This window comes from Eptesicus fuscus, chromosome 17, assembly GCF_027574615.1.
Source record: "Eptesicus fuscus isolate TK198812 chromosome 17, DD_ASM_mEF_20220401, whole genome shotgun sequence".
NCBI lineage: Eukaryota > Metazoa > Chordata > Mammalia > Chiroptera > Vespertilionidae > Eptesicus > Eptesicus fuscus.
Window position 1 is genome coordinate 39296812 of NC_072489.1, and position 23946 is coordinate 39320757.

Consider the following 23946-nt stretch of genomic DNA (forward strand, 5'->3'; position numbering starts at 1 on the left):
GCTTGAATTTGAAGAAGACAAGGAAAAAGACTTGGTAGAGAAAGAGGGGAATTGAATTCCAAGGGAAGGAAATCTCACAAATTTCTCAAGAAAAGTCAGAATCCAAAATTCATTTATTTATTCAACTGGGAATACAGCAATAAATAAGCCAGAAAAAAAAAGTCCCTGCACTCAGAGAACTTACATTCTAGTGGTCATAATGTTAAGCATTATGATCTTGGGCACAAAAATCTGTTTATTGGAATGCTGAGATGGGAAGAGCTTAAATTTCACAAGGGCTGAAAGGTCCAGGTAGACCAGTGTGGCTTTCACCTGGCAGTAGGAATCTACCGTAGATTCTTGATCAGGAAGTACTCTGACAATGTCAGTTACAGGAAGGATGGATTTTGAAATGCAAGGTAATTATAAAGGGTGGGAGATACCAGAAAGGGCTGTTGTAGAAGAGATGGGGTGACTGGAACAGGGAGGTAGATAGCACCTAAAAGAGGGTGGGTCTAAGGCAGCTAGAATGAAGCACCTGAGAAAGGACCTTAAAGCCTGAGTGTGAGAACAATTTGCCACCGAGAAGAGCTCTCTGATGGAGAGGAAGGGAGATGGCAAGGATGGTAAGGAAACTGACTCTGGGAATTGAGGGAATGACAAGGCCAGATTAGGACCAGTTCTCTGAGGTTCAGTGTCTGTTCCATCCCTGGGCTGTGTAAACACAGGAAGGACCACTGCACCACACTGTTTATTTGCCAGTGCTTGTCCATATTTGCTGTTTCGTTCTCTATACAACAAGCCAAACTTAGTCCGGATGTGACCTGTTAGAAATTGGAAACTATTTCAATTGAGTGAGTCACATTAGATCTGCTGAGCAAAATTTTGTTTTAACCTGAAACCTACATCTGCTAACACTTCAAATATTTTCATTAATCGAGTAAAATTGTAAGATATTACATCTTTGATATCATGAAATTAGTATTTCTCTGAACAGCCAAATTTTGATTAAGGACAAAATTAAATAATTCTGAGCTTCACTTTTTTTGTTGTTGTTAATCCTCACCTGAGGATATTTTTTCCATTGATTTTTTTTTTTTTTTTTTTTTAGAAGGAGTGGAAGGGAGGGGTGAGGGGGAGAGAGAAACATCAATGTGAAAGAGACACATTCATTGGGTACATGCCTCAGGGTTGGGGATCGAATTTGCAACGGAGGTACATGCCCTGGACTGGGAATCGAACCTGAGACCCTTTGGTGCTCGGCCAACTCTCTAACCATTGAAAATGCCGGCCAGGGCCAAGCTTTATTTTAATAGGATGTCATGATGACTGTTTCTGTAAGAATCAATAACTTTTGTGTGTGTGTGCCTCTGACATAACTAATTAGCTTGAAATCAGTCTGTCTCTTCTTAAAAAACTTGGGTTTCCTTCCATTTTGTTTCTCTGTTAAATGAAGAGGAAATTTCTACCAGCTCTCTCACCTTAAACAGAAAAGCCTTCTCACTAATCACATGAAAGGGAGGGAAGTGATAGTCTTAAGTTCTCCAGTATAATGATACAATTCAAAGAAAACACAACACTTTGCCATTAGATATTTTTGGTAAAAATGGTTCTTGAAATTGTTGCCCATTGTACTAGTATGATAGAAAACACATTTCTGGGATCATGGCAAAGGAAGGGATTTTCAGGGGAAGACAGTCATTGTGAATTTTCCGTAACAGAACGTGACTGTAGCGGTCATGGGCATCTGAAAAGAGCTCTGAGGGTCTAAGAAGAGGGGACAGTCACCTACGTGGTTCCATTTTCATGAGCACATCCTGGATGAGTCCACCTGGACCCCCATGTCTAGGACCACTTCCTAAGAATAGTTTGGCTTCCTGCTTGTGATAAGGGTCTTTGAAAACTACCTGCCGTAGGCCATAGAAAACAGTATTTTAATTACTCTTCTCTGGGTAATTATCTAGTCAGTTATAAGAAAAACAAACTTAGCCATTACTTTTTTGTTGTTAAAACTTTTGAAAATTGTGTATGGAAAATTCTAAATTTCTCTCTGATCAAAGTTCTTTTTCTTATCATTTCTTTAATAAGAAGAATATGATGAAAGACTTAAATATATTCTAACAATTTGGATATCATTGCAAAAGCTGGGCAAATTTGGAAAACTACACTTTCAACTGCTCAGGGATAAATAATGAGTTAGTAAGTATGCTCAGGAGGAAAAGGAAGAAACCATTCGTCACACCTGGCTGCTTCCCTCAGGACATTTACAGTTGCTACTCTATCTTCCTGAAAGTTCTTACTGCTCATAGCTTGTGTTGAGTCATCATCCAGGTCTCAGAGCAAATGTCACCTTCTCAGAGAGGCATTCCTGAACCTCATTCCTGATCCTCATTCCTGACCCTCAAATTGAGTCTCCCCACCCCAACCCTACTGCAAGTCACTGTATAACATTTGTTGGTTTTAATTTCTTCTAAGCACTTACCAAGATCTGAAGTCACTTATTTATATATTACTATCCTGGTTTATCTATCTCCCCAACTAGATTGTGAACTCCAAAGAGTTGTGATCTTCTTGGCCTTTTTTCACTGGATTCTAAGACTAGTGTCCTGATAGATGTGGAAGGAAAATGAGATAGCACAATTGTCAGACTTATGAAAACAAAAGAACTATATAGGTAGACCATTTTGAACAGCTTGAGGGAGAGTAAAGCCTTCAAAATTCCACTACAGTAGAAACACTGTTGCAATGTGCTGCCATTAGGTATTAGATATGTAATTGTTCATCCATAGCAATGAGCTGTGTTTGTCAATACCACAACTTTGGGAATCCTGAGGTAGGCAGTACATAAGGGGCTCTTTTCCAGATTCCAGAGCACTGGCATCAAACAGGACATTTCGGTCACACCAGTTGTATCAGGATGTTTTGGCTTCAAGATATTAAAATCCTGATTCTGCCTGGCCACAGTGGCTCAGTGGTTGAATGTCGGCCTATGAACCAGGAGGTCACCGTTCGATTCCCCATCAGGGTACCTGCCCGGGTTGCAGGCTCGATCCCCAGTAGGGGGCATACAGGAGGCAGCCGATCAATGATTCTCTCTCATCATTGATGTTTCTATCTCTCTCTCCTCCTTTTCTCTCTGAAATCAATAAAAATCTCTATATATATAAAAGGCTAAGCGACCCTCCGACTGGCTAACTGGCCAGTAGCTATGGCACGCACTGACCACCAGGGGAAGACGCTCAACACAGGAGCTGCTAAGCTGCAGTGACTTGGCAGCGTGGTTTCTTGGGTGATGCACCGCAAAACCAGAGAGGAGAACCACCCTCTCACAATCCGGGACCCCTCGGGGGGATGTCGGAGAGCCGGTTTCTACCTGATCCCCGCAGGCCAGGCCGAGGGACCCCACCTGCCAGAGGGACCCTGTTCACTCTGCAGATGCCCTTCAAGTGGCAGTGCATAGCCCCGGGTGCGGCTGGCCGGGGAGGGACGGTGGAAGGTTGGTGCCAGGGTATGTCTGGCATGTCTTACCCAGTGCCGCCCTGCCATCCACCTTCTATTTAATTTCCTTTTAATGTGCACGAATCTGTGCACCGGGGCACTATTATTTAAACAAACAAACAAACAAATAAATATCCTGATTCTAACTGAGTCCAAGCATGAGTTTTATGGAAGGACTGGATCAAGGTTGGTTGTTTTAGCAGCTCAATATGCCATCAAGGATGCAGTCTCTCCATCTCTGTTCTGCCATCATTCAATGTCATCCCATCCAGGCAGGACAATGTTTGAGAATGAAGAGAGAATGCTTCCTTTCTTTTCCTAGACTTGCCCCAGATGACTTCCTCTAGGGTCTCATGGGCCATTTTGGGGTTATATATCCATTGTTGAAATAGTCACTGGTGAGGGAATGAGATTATGAAGAACAGTCAGGGTTGTTCCTGAACTGGGGGTTGTCTCCCTTTCTTTCTTTAAAAAAAAAAAATCTTCATTTTATTCATCTATAATCTAGTTAGCATTATTGTTTTTCTTTTCTTTTTTATTTATATTTTATTTTTAAAAATACTTTTTATTGATTTCAGAGGAGAGGGGAGAGAGAGATAGAAACATCAATGATGAGAGAAAATAGTTGATCAGCTGCCTCCTGAATGCCCCCTACGGGGAATGGAGCCCGCAACCTGGGCATGTGCCCTTGACCAGAATCGAACCCGGGACCCTTCAGTCCTCAGGCCTATGCTCTATCCATGAGCCAAACTGGCTAGGGCTGTATCCCTTTCCCATGATGTGTGGGCGTTACTTGAAATAGCAAGCATCTGCACAATATTGAGGTTCTTTAGGGAGTGGAGAAGGTGAGAAGTGCTGTATAATTCATCTATTGTTCCTTTGTTTGGAAGCAGTAGAAAATGGTGTTAGTAAAACTTTCCCCCTAAATTTTATACTGTTTTATCTGATGAGTAAGAGCTGCTTCAAGATTCTAGAGGTTTACCTTGTGCACTATTTGGTGGGATTGCAAATTGGTGTGGCCACTCTGGAAAATAGTATGGAGGTTCCTCAAACAATTGAAAATAAAACTACCTTATGACCCAGAAATTCCACTTCTGCGTTATTTGAAGAAATCCAAAACATTAATTTGAGAAGATATGTGCACTCCCATGTTCACTGTAGCATTAGTTAAATAGCCAAGATATGGAAGCAACCTAAGTGCCCATCAATAAATGATTAGATAAAGAAGAGATGGTACAAAACAACAATGGCCATAAAATGAATGAAATTTTACCATTTGCCACAACATGGATGGATCTAAAGGATATTATGCTAAGTGAATAAGTCAGACAGAGACAGACAAATACCGTATGATTTCACTTATATGAGAAATCTAAAGAACAAAATAAATGAACAAACAAAAACAGAAAGAGACTCATAGATACAAAGAACAAACTGACAGGTGCCAGATGGGAGAGGATTGAGGGGCTGGGTGAAAAAGGTGAAGGAATTAAGAAGTACAAATAGGTACTTAGTTATAAAATAGTCATGGGATGAAAGGACAGTATAGGGAATATAGTCAATAATATTGTAATGACTATGTATGGTGCCAGATGGGTTCTTGAAACACTGGGGGAATCACTTTGTAAATTATATAGATGTCTGACCACTATCTGTACACTTGAAACTAATGTAAAATAGTATTTAATGTCAACTGTAATTAAAAATAAATATCCTAGAAGTTGATGCAGACTGGAGACCCATACAATTACAATCCTTTGGATTAAGTCCAAGCTTCTGCTCAAGAGCTTGAGGAGGAACACCAGATTTAGTGTACCCATGCTGCTGATCAAGAGGGGAAGTGGAGGAGGCTTGGGGTCCGTTTTTAGCTGTTTTAATCCCATGGCCTGTCCTTAGAGAAGTGCAGTCTATTCTGGAGAACCCATCTCATTTCCACTTGGGTCTTTATTACTTGATCCTAGCCTTCTTCCTCAAAGCCAAAGAAAAAAATTTGGAGATAGTTTGGGGATTTGAGGGAGTGAGTTGTCAGAGTGGAGGGAATGGGGCAACCATTCCATTTCCTGTTCACCTGAGCTATATGCTGTTTATTCTGATCAAAGTAACTTTTGCCTTTTATATAATTCTCCTGGAGTTTTTTCAGGCCTCTCAACAAGGTGAGACTAAGAGCAGAATAGATAATAAGATAATGTGAATGATGAAATAATCAAAACCCCACAGCCTCTACACTATCACCAGTTAATACATAAATATGGTTGAAATGCAAGGGGTGTGTCAAGCCAGGAAATATCATGGAGTGTGAGACTTTGATGATGCATTCTGAATACTTTTTTACATCTTAAACACTTGGTGGTAGATTTTAAAAGTGAGGAGGGCTATCCTTGCTTTTTGTTATTTGTTACTTGTACCTTGATAGACTTACATTATCTACTAAACAAACTGCCAACTTGGGATTCTTCCCTCTCCTCATTCCATATCTTATTAGAGACCTAACTGCCCTTTTTCCTTATGACACCCACTAACTTAGTCTTGGCCCTCATCACATTACAAAAAAAGCCTTTTGTTCTTGAATTATTACCCAAATACTTTACAAGTGCCTCATAAATAAAGATCCTTTTATCTATCTTTGATGTCTCAGGATAGCTAGCACTAGACCATACAGAAAGGGGAGAAAAATCGATGTATGTTTTTGTTGATTTCTTTTTGATACTTTCTGTTCTGCTTTTGGTTTTAGATTCTAGACTGAAGAGATTTTGTACCAGAAATATAGTTATCATCCTTGGCTTCTCCTGTCTCATGGCTGTGATTGCTTTGATCGCTGTGGGGCTGACCCAGAACCAATCATTGCCACAAAATGTTAAGGTAACTCAAATCTGTGTGTGTGTGTGTGTGTGTGTGTGTGTGTGTGTGTTTATGAGGGGGCCTGGGCAGAGTGAAAAAGGAGGTCATAACAAATGAGAACATACAGGAGTTGAAGTTCTGGCAGCCCCAGGAGTAAGTTACTATCTGTTAGATTAGGGAAGTAAAATGGAAATGGATGCTCATTCTGGAAGAGAGAATGACTCAAAACAATTAACCATGGGAAGATAACTGTCTTTATGATTGTTCAGCAAATTAAATAATAGAAACAAAGGCTTTATCACCACATCCACATCTGTGTTATACTGTGCTGATATTCTACTATCTAGTGCTATGTCTACTTCTTACTCATTGTTTCATTGTGGATGTGTCACAACACTGTACTCGTTCTTCTTACTCCATTATCATTTCTGTCACCAAAATAATTGGAAAGCTCTGTATGAAACACTTTGGAAGTCAAAGATTGTCGGGAACACTTGGTCTTCATCTTCAAAATATCAAAGAACACAGCAAAATCAGTTTTAAAAACCCCAGAGAAACAAGTATCAGTTAGAGTAATTGTAAATGAATTCTTGGATAGATAGATTTCTTGTGAAAATGTATCCACATTTGAAGAGCTAGTTAATATCATTAAAAATAATTAGGGTCATTAACCCTGCTGTAATTTATTTCTCCTTCCTTTCAAACTCATCAAAGTAAAATTTCAAAGACATGACTATCTCACAAGTAACTTGTAATATGGCCAATATTTTATTTAATCCATTAATTAGAAAGCATGTGGTAAATTTAAATTTATGTTGTAAATACACCATTTTAATCTTTCATTGAAATTACAGTAAATAATCGACAAGGATATACCCAGACTATCCCGATATGCTAATGAGCACATATGTGCATGTGGGTGGTAACATATTCAGAAGTTAACTTAATCATAGAGGCCCTGGACTACATGTGCAGAAGTATGTTTTCTTGTATTTGAAGATATTAAATTGTGAGCCTGGCATGTGGATGCATATGCCAGGCTGCTGAAACTTTTGCCACACACCCAAATCACTTGCTGTACAGCAGAGGCCTGCATGTTAAATTGGCATCTGTTTGCCATACAAATTCAACTCAACTGGGACTGTGCACAGCAGCTCCTTTGTCAGCACGGAAAGCTGATACTATCTTATTGGCAATGATCTCTTGCCTTTTAATGTTGTGTGATGTCGGTTCTTTTGGCAAAACTTCACTCACAGTTGAAGCCTCATGACATCTCAGTTCTGTTATTTGTTTACCAGTTCCAAAAGTACATGATTGCCTGCTTGGTTTGACCTTTTTACATATTCTTTATTGCATCATTGGAGAGGGGGACCGCCAAGGAGGCAAAGTCCATGACAGACTTGAGCTCTGTGTTCCTAATGAATACTTGTCTTGGATGACCTTCTCTCCTTCTCAGTGGTCATCTTAAAGTCTGTTGTGATTCATGTTGTTGTGTTGGCCTGACAAAATGGAATAAGGTCTTTGGCATTCTTTAAATAAAAGGTGTAAGTATTGGACAAGCTGACACTGGCATCTGAAGTGGATCTTTATAGCAATATCACTGGTTTATTTTGCTCAAAGATCATTTTATATATGCAAACTAGCCATTTGTTGAGGTTATACAGTAATTCTAATAAGGTTCCTGGCATATATTGAGGGCAAATATATTTTAGGAACTTGTCTTTGGTGATCACTTTAAGTTATGTATGCTGTTGAATTTAATAGTCATAAGCCACATGCAGCTCTTTCAATCCAAGTTAATGAAAATCAAACCAAATAAAAAATTTTGTTCTTCATTTGCATTAGCCACATTTCTAGTGCTCAACAGCCTCATGTGGCTGGTGGCTAATGAATGGACAACTCAGACACAGAACATTTCCATTACTGCAGAAAGTTCCATTGGACATTGCTGCTTTAGAACACACTCTCTGATAGTATCTCTGAAATCACTCAAAGCTAAGTTTGATGAAGAAGGTGAATGATAAAACATGTTTAAAATCTGAAATTAGGAATAATTAATGAGACTTTTTCTGTGTTGTTTGTAAATTAATACCAAATATCATGAGCTACTAAATTGTTTTGAGTAGTTTTTTTTATAAATATATTTCCTTCCAAAAATGATGAATTAAAAATAACACATTTAGATATTCATATCTGGTACATTTAAAAACACATCATCTCTTTATGACCATACCTCATTTAGCATCTCTTTATTCATAAATTTATATATCAATAATCATTATTTATTTATTTCATTTTATTTTTTTAAAATATATTTTATTGATTTTTTACAGAGAGGAAGGGAGAGGGATAGAGAGTTAGAAACATTGATCAGCTGCCTCTTACACCCCCCCCCCCCCACTGGGGATGTGCCCACAACCAAGGTACATGCCCTTGACTGGAATCGAACCTGGGACCCTTCAGTCCACAGGTCGATGCTCTATCTACTGAGCAATACCAGCCAGGGCAATAATCATTATTTAAATATTTAAATATCTATGTCAGGCACTGGGCTACAGAATTGGGAAGCCAATATAGCTATGACTGAGTTTATCATCTGGGGAAGGAAACACATTCAATAGATGACACAAGTTATTAGTTACTATTGTGATGAGTGCCACCAAATGAAAGTTTTGGGGACCAGGGAAGTCTTCCTTGAAAAAAAAAATGACATTAACAATAATATCTGAAGTACGATTAGAATTAGCTGGGAAAGAAATGGGTAAAGAGCATTCTAGGCAGAAGGAAAGCAAGTGCAAGAATCCCACAGCAGGAAATAGCTGGATATATTCGGGAAGTTGGTTGGAGAGCAAGGAGGGTCATGTATTAGATAAAGATGGTGAGGGAGGTGGTGGTGGCAGAGCCTTGCAAGTCAGGTTAAGGTTTTTAGTTTTAATACTAAGCCAATGGGAAGTCAGTAACCTGTTCAGATTTGTGTTTTGAAAAGACCACTCTGGCTGCAGTGAATTAGGGGGAGGAGGGATAAGAGCAGATGCAGGAGATTAGGGAAAAGGCTATTATAGTAGTTTGGGAAAAGGCGAAGGTTTTGAGTTACATTTTTGAAGAAATGTTTTTGAGGTATTGAATATGCAAGTAGAAATGTCAAAGAAGCAGTTGAATATTCAGCTCTGGATCTTAGAGAAGAGACCCGCCTGTTCAATAGAAATATTATAAGCCACATTTTAATTTTTCTAGGAGCCACATTTTTAAAAAGTAGAGGAGGTGAAACTTTAGTACTGTGATAACTGGAACAGTGAGCTGAGGTTTTTTCCCCAGGGTTGTGTCTCAGAACGCCAAGTGTGGAAAATTTATTACAAGCAGATTCAGACTCCCCGAAAGGGGAGGGCCCAGTAACGGGCTGCCTGTTAAGCCTGGTAGTCCAGGGGTGTATGTTTGCCACCTGCCTGCTCTATGTCTACCCGTGGCGTCACGGGCCTGACTCCCTCATTGTTCTTGCCCAGCACGGACCTGAACGTCCCCTGTTTCTAAGCATCAGTTCATCTTATTGCAAACCCTACCTAATTTCACATGCCTCCTGCTTTGAATCCAAAAACATTTTGTTATTCCTGCTTGGTGGGTTTCTGTGATTAGGCTGCTCAAACTGTGTGTCTGCCCCTGCCTATGCTCCACCTGCCTTTGTTTTCCACTGGACCCCTGCCTTGCCTGCGTGTCAAGCTAATTCCTTTCAACTGTATTTTATGTAACTCCATATATCCAAAATACAGGGGTGGGAAAAGTAGGTAAGAACTGTGCCGAAGTGTGCTTGAGAATAGCAAGTAGATTAGAGCAATGTGTAAATAATGAAGGCTGGCAATTTGAGCACTTAAACGAGATTGTACCTAAGCGCACTCTGCCGTTGTGAAATTCTTTTGAGTTAATAAAACTATTGTAACAATCATAGCCTGCATGTCTTTTTCCATACGAACAACTGTAAACCTACTTTTGCCCACCCTGGTATTATTTCAACATTTCATCCCAGTAGAGAATTAATGAGATATTTTACACTCTTTTTTTCCATACTCTCTTAAATTCCACTGTGATTTTTCACTTAGAGCACATCTCACTTCAGACGAGTCACACTTCAGGTGCTCAACAGCCACATGTGGCAAGTGGCTACCTTATTGGACAGCACAGGTCTAGACAAAAGCTATGTCTCTGAGATCATTGATGTATTGAAGCCTTAGAAATGGATGAGATCATAGGAAGTGGGTAAAAAGGGAGAAAAAGAAGAGGGCAAGGACCTAGTCCTGAGGAATTCTCTCATTTAGAGGTTGAATAGTAAAGGAATACCTCCTAAACCACAGTGATAACATTGCTTTATGTAGCGCTTTGCAGTTTGTGAATCATTTCCACACTCTGTTCAATTTCTTCTTCCGAGAAGCGCTGTGAAGAATGAAATATTATCCTCATTTTATATATATGAAATAAATAAAAATAAATAAAAAATATTTTTTTTAAAATAAAGAAATAAAAAAGGAAAGAAAAACAATAATGCTAAATAGATTAAAGATTATCCTCATTATATATATCCTCTTGCCTAACCTAGTTTTGGTTCAGCCTTGCTGGGCAGGTGTAGTCTCATGCCTGGGCTACTTCTGGCAAAACACAAGAACTCTTTAATGTAGTGATGTGTTTAAATGTCCAACTACTAAGCATACTGAGGACAAGGACTGTGTTTCATTTGTCTTTGCATATATTTTATTATTCATTTCATTCATTCATTCATTCATTCAGTCAACAAATAGTCATTGACTATCTACTCTATCTTAGGCCCTGGGATTTGGCAGTGAGCAAGACTGGCAAAGCCCTACCCTCATGGAACTTACAGTCTGATGGAAGAGATAATCATTAACCAAATAATCACAAAATAAATGTTAAATTGCAACCAGTACAGCATCTGACTTGGGTGGTTGCCTCATAAAAGTTTGCTGGCTCTGTGAATAGAGTGAACAGGTAAACCTGCTCCCTGCTTGGATGGGAAGAATCTGTGAAGGGCCAATCTGGTAGCAGGGTTTGTCAGTGTGGGAGGGAGGCCCCTGCCTCGGATCCCCTAAAGATCCTAGTTCCCCATTCTCACCCCCAGAGCCTCCTTAGTTCCGACCTCCAGGTTGCAGGGTCTGGGAACTGACACTTTTAACAGGCATCTTGGGGCATTCTCATGCCATTCAAGTCTGGGAACCACTATCCTGTAGCTAGCAGTGACCACTTTAAAAAACATAGGCCTTAAAGAAGAATCATTATCTGTACCAAAGTGTCCCCTGAGGGAGTGCTTTTGTCCTGGTGAACCTGGGTAGGGAGGCAGCTTTGAGGTCTGCTTGGCTCACCACTTCCTTAAGTGCCTGCTCATCACTGAACCCTGGCAGTTAGCGAGTGCCAGGCATTCCTTTTAGCACTAATAGTCCGTACTCTGGCAACACAGAGCCCCACAGGGTTCTCTCAAGGGCATCAGGCTGACCCAATACCAAACCACAGGCCTTCACTAAAAGCTGCTCACTTCTCTGGAATGCTGGCTCAGGGAACAGAGGGCTTTGATCTCAGTCCCAGATCTGCTGCTTTCTAGCTATGAGACTTTGGGCAAGTACATTCCTCTCGCTATACCTCAGTTTCCTGTGTATAAAACAGAGACAGCACCCACTTTGAGAAGGGCTGTGAGGAATGGTACCAGTGACTCACTTATCAGAGTGCCCAGCACTTCAGAAGCCTTTAGTGGAGAGCAGCTATAACACTGCTCGGAGGGAGATGAGTTCTAGGCAAGGCCCTTAACTCTGAGTATGTTATGGTCACTGAGCCAGCCTCTCCAGAATGATCAACTGCTGCTACCGTGTAGGGGCCTGACCCCACGCATCCATCTCTCTCTTTTTTTTTAAACAAGGAATTAAAGTACTGTTCTTTTTGTTGTTGTTGTTAATGCTCACCCAAGGATATTTTTCCATTGAGAGTAGAAGGGGAGGAAGGAAGGAAGGAAGGAAGGAAGGAAGGAAGGAAGGGAGGAAGGGAGGAGAGGAAGGGAGGGAGGGAGGGAGGGAGGGAGGAGAGAGGAGGAGGAGAGAGGAGGAGGGAGAGAGAGAGAGAGAGAGAGAGAGAGAGAGAGAGAGAGAGAGAGAGAGAGACATCAATGTGAGAGACATTGCAACTGAGTGCCCTTGACCGGATTTGAACCCATGAACCTTCAATCTGAGGGCCAATGCTCTATCCACTGAGCCAAACCAGCTAGGGCTAAAGTACTATTCTTAATGAACATTTGTGATTTTTATCTTTTTTGGAAATTTTGGAAGGATTTGCTCTAATTTTCAATCTCAAATACTCTTGAAGAATATCTATATTATTTTTGCTCCCCTGGATTTAAAAAAAATTGATTTTTTTACAGAGAGGAAGGGAGAGGGAGAGTTAGAAACATCGATGAGAGAGAAACATCAACCAGCTGCCTCCTGCACACTCCCTACTAGGTATGTGCTCGCAACCAAGGTGCATGCCTTTGACCAGAATCGAACCTGGGACCATTGAGTCCGCAGGCCAACACTCTATCCACTGAGCCAAACTGGTTAGGGCAACTCCCCTGGATTTTAATGTCTCATTTGAAAAACAACACTTGGAGATGGGTGGTGGTTTTCCAACAATATGAATGTACTTAATACCACAGAAGTACATATTTGTACACTTAACATGGTAAATTTTATGGTCTGTATATTTTACTACAATTTAAAAACATTTAAAAAGCCCTGGGTGAGTGGCTCAATTGATTGGAGCATCATTCTGTGTACACTTAACATGGTAAATTTTATGGTCTGTGTATTTTATTACAATTAAAAAATAATTAAAAAGCCCTGGCTGGGTGGTTCAATTGATTGGAGTATCATTCCGTACTCCAAAAGGTTGTGGGTTGGATTCCCAGTCCGAGCACTGTCTATGTTGTGGAGGCAATCGATCTATGTTTCTCTCATCAATGTTTCTCTCTCTCTCCCCCTCTCTCTCATATATAGAAAACATATTCTCGAGTGAAGATAAAAAAATAAAAATAAAGAAAACTAAAAACAATAAAATTGTGATTTGTATAGAAGATCTAGTAGTTCCAGTTAAAGAAAAAAGAAAGGAAGGAAATGGTTTGCAATTGTTTATAGGCCCTGCCAACATTGCTGTAGCTAATGGAGACCTGCTTTGTTTATAGAGTACTAGAGTCACATTCAAAAGGATAAGCTGTTTATTCAAAAAGACTCACTGAGACAGACTGATGAGGTTTCCGAAATAACTGTTATAGCTACAGAAACTTTTCAGAAGAACCAATTATGTCTGAAGGGACCAAGACAAGTTATCACATTGTTGTCTGTGTTACCTGGCTTATGTTTTTCTTTTCTTTTTTTAGTCCTCACCAGAGGATATCTTTAAATGACGAGAGAGAGAGAGAGAGAGAGAGAGAGAGAGAGAGAGAAAGAGAGAGAGAGAGAGAGAGCGCGAGAGCGCAACATCTAGATGAAAGAGAAACATGGACTGGTTGCTTCTCTTATGCACCCCAATTGGGGATCGAACCCTCAACCTAAGTACATACCCTGACCGAGAATTGAGTCCAAAACCTTTCTGATGAATGGGTCATTGCTTCAACCAACTGTGCCATCTGGCAGGGGTTGGCTTATGGGTTTTTTTGTGAGAGTGGTGATGGTGGTGATGGTGAAACTCAACCCTAATGGCACTATTTTTTGTTAGACTGTGAATTAACTTCTTTTAGGACTGAAGAAGTTTAGGAGCCATATAGTTATAACCCCTCTCAATCATTCATTTAATTCAACAATTGTTTATTGAATTCCTTCTTTGTGCCCAACATATAGTAGAATATACTATGGTAGATGCTGTATATGCCATGGTAAGTAAAACAGACCTGCCTTAATGTAGCTTTCAGTCTGGCAGGGAAGACAACATGAATCTAATAGCCACATAAATATGTGAGTACACATTGTGGTAAGTTCTGTCTTTAGAGGAAAACTACAGGCACTCTGAGACATGGACAAGGAGGGTAGAATCTAATCTGAGAGGGTCTGGCTTTCTGGGCGAAGGCTCTGGAAGAGAAGCCACATGGCCCATGTGGAACTGAGAGCAGGCCAGTGATAGGAAGGGTGTTTTGTGAATGAGCAGACTCAGAGGAGAGGGTTAGCTATTCCACTTCTGAAAAGCCAGGAATAGAAGTAGGTCCTCTGATGCTTCAGTTTTCTCTTTTTTTTCTTCCCACATCTAGGGCAGTGGTCGGCAAACTCATTAGTCAACAGAGCCAAATATCAACAGTACAACGATTGAAATTTCTTTTGAGAGCCAAATTTTTTAACTTAAAACTATATAGGTAGGTACATTGTTATTAACTTAATTAGGGTACTCCTAAGCTGGCCTTTGCTAAAATCTCAAGGGGCCAAAGAGCCGCATGTGGCTCGCGAGCCGCAGTCTGCCGACCACTGATCTAGGGAGACGTACCCAGAAGCCTGTGCCTATGACATTTGCACAGGTAGGGTTATTTCCATCCTGAGGAGGGGTCTGCCCCACCGCCACTTGGCCTCCAGTCTCTGTGAGCTCAGGGTCTGCTGCCACCCACCTCTCCAGGTCTTCCCCAAGACCCTCCATTGGTATCTCCATGAACCAAACAAGGCCATTTAGACTCCCCCCACGCGCCCCCGCCAGACCACTGCTTCTATTCACTCAGCAGGGCTTGTGAAGATCAGTGATGATGGCTAAAATTACGTGCCTGATCAAAACCTAGTTTAGGATAAAGTCATCTGCATAGTAAGACTGCAACACTAAAAAAATCACCATGCATTTTCAAAAGCCTGGAAGGAAATAAATAAAAATAACAATGATGTCTAGTTGATGGAACCTTAAATGTCTTTTTCCTTTTCACTTCATTTTCTAGATGCTATTTGATATACTTTTGTATCTTAAAATAGAAATGATATTGAAGTAATAATATTAAGGAAATGTCAGATCTCTTCCTTACTACTTAAAGTGTTGATTTTTCTTTAATTGAAGGAAATATGAGCTATAAAGAAACCCTGGGCAAGGCACAGCATTTCTCAAAGCATTTCTGTAGGGGAGAGATTATATTGGAGACAGAATTCTGTGTCACTGAGTCTGGGCGATGATGGGTAAACAAGGTTAAGCAGGTTTCTCCATTGTCAGACTTCTTTGAAGTATCACTACCTCTCCACTTCGTGAGCCCAGGAAGGGGAGAGAGCAGGCAGCATTTCCTAAATTTCTGGGGAGGTTATTTGTCCAGATCCTTGCAGGCTCAGTGTTCCCTGGGATATGTACTGGAAAATGCTGTAGTGGTGAAAGGACAAAATATGGTGGCTACCTGGGTCTGTGAAGGCATTAATGATCAGTATCTGTTAGGCAAGTCCTTGAATAGCTCTGGACAGTTTCTCGTCTATAAAATAAGATTAGGTGGAATGAACATATAGCTCTTAAATGGGCCAAGTGTGAAAAATGAGTGGCTATGCTGATAGTTTTGTAACAATGAGAGGCAAACTTCTGAAATGTTTAAACTGAGAACTGTCAATCAAGCTTTATCAACCCCACAAGCAGCAAACAATGTCAGTTTTTCATTCTGCAAACCATTTTGGAAAACAAAAATATTTGGCACAGTTCAGCAGGTTAGCATTCCAGTCTGTTGTAGACGCAAGGTAAAATGTCCTTAATTCCTGCGTTGAAAAGTATGCTCTACCCTCTTCTCAAACACTTGCCCAACGAAAAGGAGTAAAAGCTTTCATTTCTCAACCACTGTGTAAGGCCTTGGAGAAACAACCCGATAGAAGCAGTCTGGTTCCTTTGTTCTACTGTAAGAGTGACTTTCATGCCAACAAAGTCAGACAGAATGTCCTGATTCCAGATAAAGGCTGCTTGCTGCTGCTGCCTCGCTAACTTTTATCATATGCTGTTGTGGTCGGAACATTTTCTGGCAGGAAGAACTCAGGGACCCTGTTGCGGAATAACATAATTTTGTCCTGAGTAACCCCTGGTCCTCTTTCTCCACCCCAGGAGGTTTCTCATGGATCTGAAGGCCCCGGGCAGCTCTGTCAGACCCCTCTCAGCCCACAAAGGCCAATTCTTGGTTTCCTCTCACTGCAAGCCTACCTGCAGAGAAGCCTATCCAGCTTGCTTCCTTGCCATGCCCCAAGCAAGTACTACACAGGCCCTTTCTTTATAAGGGCATAATGCTAATTACCACAAGGAATAAGGCAGAGAGCACTATGGAGGTCATGGTGGTCAAGGATCCTCACACTCATAGAGATAATACCCCTGGGTCTGGGGTTAAATAGAGTACAACTTGACACCTCAATAGACTCTACTATTAGCTATTCCCAATGGTCTAGGGAGGTCTCTTGAGTCCTCATTATTGTCTTTTTTCCCTGTAAGTTCTTAGGTTCTTAGCATGTGAGATATTTATATATATGTGTGTGTGTGTGTGTGTGTGTGTGTATAATATACTAGAGGCCCGGTGTATGAAATTCGTGCACTGGGCGGGGGAGGGGGGGCATCCCTCAGCCCAGCCTGCACCCTCTCCAATCTGGGACCCCTCGGGGGATGTTGACTGCTGGTTTAGGCCCGATCCCGCAAACCGGCAGTCAAACATCCCTCTCAAAATCCAGGACTGCTGGCTCCTAACCACTTGCCTGCCTGGCTGCCTGGTTGCCCCTAACTTCTCCCCTGCCGGCCTGATTGACACCTAACTGCTCCCCTGCTGGCCCGATCACCCCCAACTGCCCTCCCCTGCCAGTCTGATCACCCCAACTGCCCTCCCCTGCAGGCCTGGTCCCCCCAACTGCCCTCCCCTGTAGGCCTGTCCCTCCCAACTGCCCTCCCCTGCAGGCCTAGTCACCCTCAACTGCCCTCACCTGCCAGCCATCTTGTGACAATGTGGGGTGGCCATCTTGTGGTGGCCATCTTGTGATGTGAGGGTGTGAGGGTCAATTTGCATATTACCTATTATATAGGATATACATATATAAACTACTGAATTAAGCTTCCTTTTTTTTTTTTGTCACCTGGATACCTCAGAGATTTGGGGTTAATTGGCAAGCACAAGGAAATATGCACTTATATAGAACAAAAATTGCCAACCTTAATATTTAAAGAACTTCCTATGAAAGCCATTTATATATTTATAACCTTGAAAGAATGACATCAAGCACATGGAATTTGAAAGAGAAAGGGAAATTGAGATACTACAAGGTAGTTTGCAACTGTCATAATCCCATTCTCAGCATCACTTTTACTTAGGACTCCACAGAATTAATGTTACCAGAAGAAAAGGGACCAGAGAGGGTTTGCTTCGGGCCGGCCAGTAGTGTGTGGATTCTTGACTTCATGCAGGAAAGATTTCACAACACAAGTCCAGGTGAATTTTAGAGGACGTTTAGTAAAGTTGGGGACTGTGAGACAAGGAAAGGCTTAGGAGAGAAGAAGCAATAGGGGAGCCTAGGCGGGGCTGCTTTGGCTCCTAAAAAGAATATGGGAAAGAAGTGAGCCAAGGCGGGGCTGCTGTCAGCTCACTGGAGAGTCAGAGAAAAGGGGGCCTTGTAGACAGTTAGGGAGTTAGCCCCGGGTGAGCTGCCGATGCCCCATTGTTCCCCTGGTTGTAAGTTTTGTGGGAACGCTTAGAGTTTAGGAGATGCAAGCTTTCTTCCCCTTGAGAGGGAGGAAAGGCGTGGGTATATTCCTGGGAGGGGACACTGAGTGGGACCACCACACTTGGAGGTCCACCACTTAAAGGAGCAGCGTGTGATGAGAGTAGTTGGCTCACACTTCAGAAATATGTCCTGTTTCCCTCCCCATTTATTTTCCTCTCCAGTATAGAGATAAGTGAAAAGTACACGTGCCCCTCACAAGCCTATAGCAGACATTATTATTTAGTGATGGCATTTTTTTCCCCCTGACTAAACCCAGGGATGTAACCAAAGGTGAATATTAATTGATCAAAATGGGCATTCTTCAGTCTCCTCCTGGGTAAACACCTCAGAGAAATGAGAGCTCATGTCCACAAAATGAAATGTACAAGAATGTTCCTGGCAGCTTTATTCTAAAGAGTCCCAACCTGGAAACAACCCAAATGTCCATGAACAGTAGAGTGCGGAAAAATACAGTATATAAAATACTCTGCAGAAATGAAAAGGGACAAACTACTGTACAGTTTGAATGCATCTTAGAGAGACAGTGTAGCGTGAACAGTGAGACAGAAAGGAGGCACACTATGTCCTCCATTTACTGCAGCTCAGAAAACAGGCAGAACTCATCCATGGTGACAGAAGTCAAGACAGTGGTCACCCATGGGGGAAACTGACTGAGAGGGGCACCTCGGTGCTGATTTACATAGATGTGCACATACAAACATTCATTGGGATGCTCAGCTAAGATTTGCATACTTTGCTATAAAAGTTCTCTTTCATAAAAGTTCTTAAAAGGGGGCACCAATCTGAAAACTACTGTCTAGCCCTTATTCCTATATTTCTCTGAAAAAGGAGCATAAGTTTTTTACTGTGATTCCAATCCAATTCCAATTTCTGGATATATTTGTAATAAAAAGTAAGCAAATGTAGTATTTTCCATGTCTCTCTTCCAAAGCCCAGACCATGTACCAAACCAATTAAATTCCATATTTGGGCAGTGGAATGCAGGCAGCAGTAGTCTTTGAAGCTCTCTAGGTGATTCTAATAATTTTGCTATGCATACAAGTTTGAGAACTATTAAACCAATGGCTTTCTATTTCCTGCATACTGTCTCACCACTTCAGCATATGGTTCGGAATCTTGGCTGTTCATGAGAACCGCCCCAGAAGCTTCTAAACAATACTGATGCTCAGGCCCCGCCCTGGGTAAGGCCTGGGCATTCTAATGTGCAGCCAGTCGTGACGGCCACTGTGCTGGAGTGATTGGAGTTCTGGTAGATCTTGTGACCAGGACAATTCAAGCAACACCCCCCACTCCGTGTTCCTCTTGAATTAAAATACTTTCTCCTCATGTTTTTGAAAATTCCTGTCTTTGTCTTTTTTTTTCTGTTGCAAGCTGAATGTGGAGAAGAACAATGTAATGCTGATAAGTTCTTGGTTTGTTTTGCCCTCAGTATGGGATTGTGCTGGATGCAGGCTCTTCTCATACGACTTTGTACATCTATATGTGGCCGGCAGAAAAGGAGAATGACACAGGGGTGGTGACTCAGATAGGAGAGTGCATGGTACAAGGTAAGATGAAGAAAAAGGGGAGGGGGGACTGTGGGACACAAGATGCATGTGGCAAGTGGAACACTTGAAGAAAAGCAAGTCCAGTGAAGAGTACAGCGGAGCTACTGCTGTTATTCCATTGTCATTAACATAATACAGAAATCAGTCCTTAATGACTGAGCCCTTGATGCATAAACAGACTTAATAAATAACTGAGTAAAGACAAGTACCACATGATCTCACTCATATGTGGAATAAAATAAACTGATGAACAAAATAGATCCAGAGACATAGAAGCATAGAACTGCGGATCTCAGAGGGAAGGGGGAGGGAAGGTGAGTGGGTGGGAAGAGATCAACTAAAGAACTTTGTATGCATATATGCATAAACTGTAGATACAGACAGTAGGGTGGTGAAGGCCTGGGCAGAGCTGGGGGGTAGGGGCGGCTAGAAGGGTTCAATGGAGAAGGGGCGGGGGGGAAGACACATGTAATACTTTCAACAAAAAAGATTTAATTAAAAAAAAAAAACTGCGCAATAGTCCCTTCCATCAATAAGACACTTCTGTGTGCCACGCACCAATATAAGTACTAAAAGTATTATTTCATCTTCATGATCTCCCTGTGAGGCATGTATTTTTATTCCCATTTTTTTAAACAAGGGCACTGAGGTTGCACAATACTGTGCCACGTGTTTAAGGTTGCTTGAGCTAGTAAGTAATGGAACTGGGATTCAAATGGAGATTCTACCAACTTCAAACCCATGTTTTAACCAGTGGTTCTCAAATTTGAACCACCTGTAGGGTTTGTTAAAGCACAGAAGCTGGGTCCTACCCATTCTTGAAGGCCAGATTTTTTGAATTAAAACAATAGATGATAATTTAGAGCTGATTTTCTGATGATGGCTAAGTAACCAGTCTTTTTATAAACCTGCGAATTAGATGTGGATAACATATCTGGATACTTATCTTTAAACCAAATCCTGTAATCATTATAAAGCACTGACAGTATGGATGTTATCTTAAAGTGAACTGAAATTGCTCACTTCAAAAAGCTTACGGAATCTTGGCTCTCATCCTCTCCATAGCAACAATTAGTTTTGCTCTACAACTGAAAAAACAGTATTTCTAGGGAGGCATGGAATCAGAGTGGAAAAATCACTAAGGAAACATGGATGCTATTCCTGTTTATTCTAATTAGATTCTGTAGCTAATTAGTAGCAGTTCCTATCTTTTCAGTGAAAGCCAATGTGCCTGGTGCTTATTTTAATTTTTGTTTTAAATGTCATCATTATCCCTTTAGATCTTATAGAATTAGTGTTGTTAATTACAATTTTGTGGAAGAAACTTGAAAAAATGGCTACATAAAGCTGTCTGTAAGATTCCCATTAAAATCTGAACCTGTTAGAAAGGTTATGTAATTGAATGTGAAAGTTGCGCCATCCAGTGGCAAAATTATTGAACAGCAGACAGACCCAGCCCGAGGTTGGTTCAGTGAGTTACCCTCTAAGTAGAGCAATATTACATCAAGAAATTGTCTTATTGAATTTAATCAGAAAACACCAGTATTTTGCTCTAATACTGTCAAGGTATGTTCTATACTTTAAAAAAATATATTGTCATCTACTTCTACATCTTTTCCTAGGTCCTGGAATCTCAAAATTTGCTCATAAAATACATGAGTTAAACTCTTATCTGTCTGACTGCATGCAAAAAGCCAAGGAATTAATTCCACTCGCCCAGCACAGACAGACACCTGTTTACCTGGGAGCTACGGCAGGCATGAGGTTGCTCAGGTATGGCAATACGTAGGGACCAAGAGCAGCTGGGAGTTAGGTTTGGCAGTGCAAGGAGCCTCTGAAGTTATGGGAGAGTGCCACACTTCCCTAATGTCCAAAATTCTAAATATTCTGAATCTCGGTGAGTGGGTAAAACTCCCAAACTCTTAGTATGTGTAACTTTGGGAGTTTAAGTACATTTTTAAAAAAATCCCTCTTGCCCTTCTCCCCCCAGGAAATTCAAGGGGATAAAGGCACAGAGAGAAAGATTGAACCTATATACTCTGGGATTTGGGGCTACAGATTTAGCCATTCAATCTCTGGGAGGGAGAAGACCAAGAGAGTTGCAGGTGTCCCAAGACACAAATAATCACAACTAGCACATCTTGATGGTAATCACTCAGTATTGGTGTGCATTATTTGTTCGTTTATTCATTAATGCAGCATATATTGACTGCCTACTATGTCCCAGGATATGGAGGTAGGGGTCTTCCGCCCTCAAGGAGATCAGAGTTTCAATACAGGGTGATCAGTTTTTTAACAGAAGGCACCTCAAAGCTGCTACAGGAGCACACTTTACCCTGCCCAGAATGGGAGTGGGGCAGGAGGATTTATCAGAGGAGGGGACATGTGAGCTGAATCTTGAAGGATGAGTTGGAGGGTGGGGTAACGGCACCACAGGCAGAGCAGACATCATGTATTCCATGACCTATGCTCATTTGGCACCTATTATGTGTCAGGCACTGTTCTGGGGATTCAGTGAAGAGGACAGAGTCCCTGCCTTCCTAGAGCTTGTATACTAATAGATGTGCAAAGGCAGGCATATATGAGAGACCAGGACATGTTCAAAAGACTATAAATAGATGGAAAATACGGTGCAGACAGTAAAATAGTAGTAATAGTAATGACAATATTAGCAGCTTGTGTTTGTTGTGCCCATGTTCTTATTACTGTGCTTTAATGATAATAACTCCATGAAGTAAGAGGTATTACTAACTACTAGAGGCCTGGCGCACGACATTTGTGCACTGGGGGCAGGTCCCTCAGCCTGGCCTGCGCCCTCTCGCAGTCTGGAACCCCTTCGGGGATGTCCGACTGCCACAGAGGCGGGAGAGGCTTCCACCTCCAAGGCAGCGCTAAGGAGCAGAGAGCCTGGCTTCTGGCTGAGTGGTGCTCCCCCTGTGGGAGTGCACTGACCACCAGGGGGAAGCTCCTGCGTTGAATGTGCGTGTCATAGCCATCCATCATTTCGTCGTTAACCAGATAAGGAAGCTGTGACTTACAAATGTTAAGTAAGTTACCCAGAGTCATACCTGGTAAATGGTAGTCAGGATTCTGAGTGGGATTCTGAGAAGGTAGGGTCCAGATCACATAGTGCCTTGTAAGGCAGACTAGGGAGTTTGGAGTTTATTTGAGAGATAATGGGAAGCCATTAAGTGATGTTCCAAAACTGGCGCCACTGGCAGAGAAGGTGGGCTGGAGGGAAGAAAACTAGGGATAAGGGAGCCAGTTAGTAGAGTATGGAAGTCACACAGGTGAGAGATGACAGGAGTCTAATGCCAGCTGGAAGGCAGCATCCTCTGACCCAGAGGCTCTCAATGTTGAGTAGTCTACATCTGGAAGATTCCTCCTTTAGGTCTCAAGGTCTCAAACAGACCCAAGAACTGAGACACAATATGAGGAAGATTCTCCCCCTTCCCTCCAGTCTGGCACCAATGGGGGTTGGGTGTCTGTCCCAGGACATTTGCCACCTGGTGTCTACTACAGTCCTAATTAAGAACCTCAAGCAGGACCTGGTATGTGACCAGCTAGGAGCTACCAGCGATGGCTAACATGGCACACTTTAGCTCTATGAGTGGTGATCAAACAATACCCAGCTACCACCACCACAATAATTAAAATTACTTTGATAAGTTTTTGGAGCCAGGAAACAACAAAAGTGGTATTTTAAGAAGACGAACCTATGCAGTGATTGGAAGGATTTGGATTTGGAGAGAGGGGCTAAAAGATAGTTCTGCTTCCCCCAAAGGAGGCCCCTCAGGCAGCCATGTGTTGGTATTTCCATCTCTCTGTTTATTCCAGTAAGTGATCCTTCACTTCCTGGGAGAACTGACTAGAAGCTGTGGCTGAGATGGGTAGTTGCAATTATTAAAACAAAACATGTAACCTCAGCTCTTCCTTTGCATAGACTTGAAAATGAATACTTGGCAGATGAAGTCCTGGACGAGTTGACAGAGATCCTCAGAGGCTTCCCCTTTGACTTCCAGGGGGCCAGAATCATCTCTGGCAAAGAGGAAGGTGCCTATGGCTGGATTACTATCAACTACCTGCTGGGGAAATTCACTAAGGTGACTATCTTATAGCACCCATGGAGTGGCTCCCTGGGGGCCAATGCCATTGCTATCTCGGGCTGTCCTTGGATTGCCTGCCAGAATAAATGATGGATGAACTAGACAAATTAATTTACCCCCATATTTACAAGGGTCACCAGAGATAGAATTCTCTTAGAAGAACTTTTACTATTGGAGAATAAGGAAGCCGTAACTTCAGAGAGAGACATAAAAGTCTATCATTGAAAAGAATAGCTAATATTTGCCTAGTGCTATGTGTCTTATGCTATGCTAATC

The 23946-nt window shown here is 41.7% G+C and overlaps 1 protein-coding gene across 4 annotated transcripts in view; it reads left to right on the forward strand.

Moving 5' to 3' along the window:
* ENTPD1 (ectonucleoside triphosphate diphosphohydrolase 1) overlaps positions 1–23946 on the forward strand; it is a 94457-nt gene that overhangs the window by 49554 nt on the left and 20957 nt on the right. For 3 of the 4 annotated variants that reach the window (XM_054729381.1, XM_054729383.1, XM_028149111.2), the window contains 4 exons: positions 6209–6336; positions 19447–19564; positions 21187–21337; positions 23508–23667. In XM_054729381.1, coding sequence (XP_054585356.1) covers positions 6209–6336; positions 19447–19564; positions 21187–21337; positions 23508–23667 — 557 coding nt within the window. The remainder of the gene's footprint in view (positions 1–6208; positions 6337–19446; positions 19565–21186; positions 21338–23507; positions 23668–23946) is intronic. The other variant, XM_028149113.2, reaches the window with a different exon arrangement.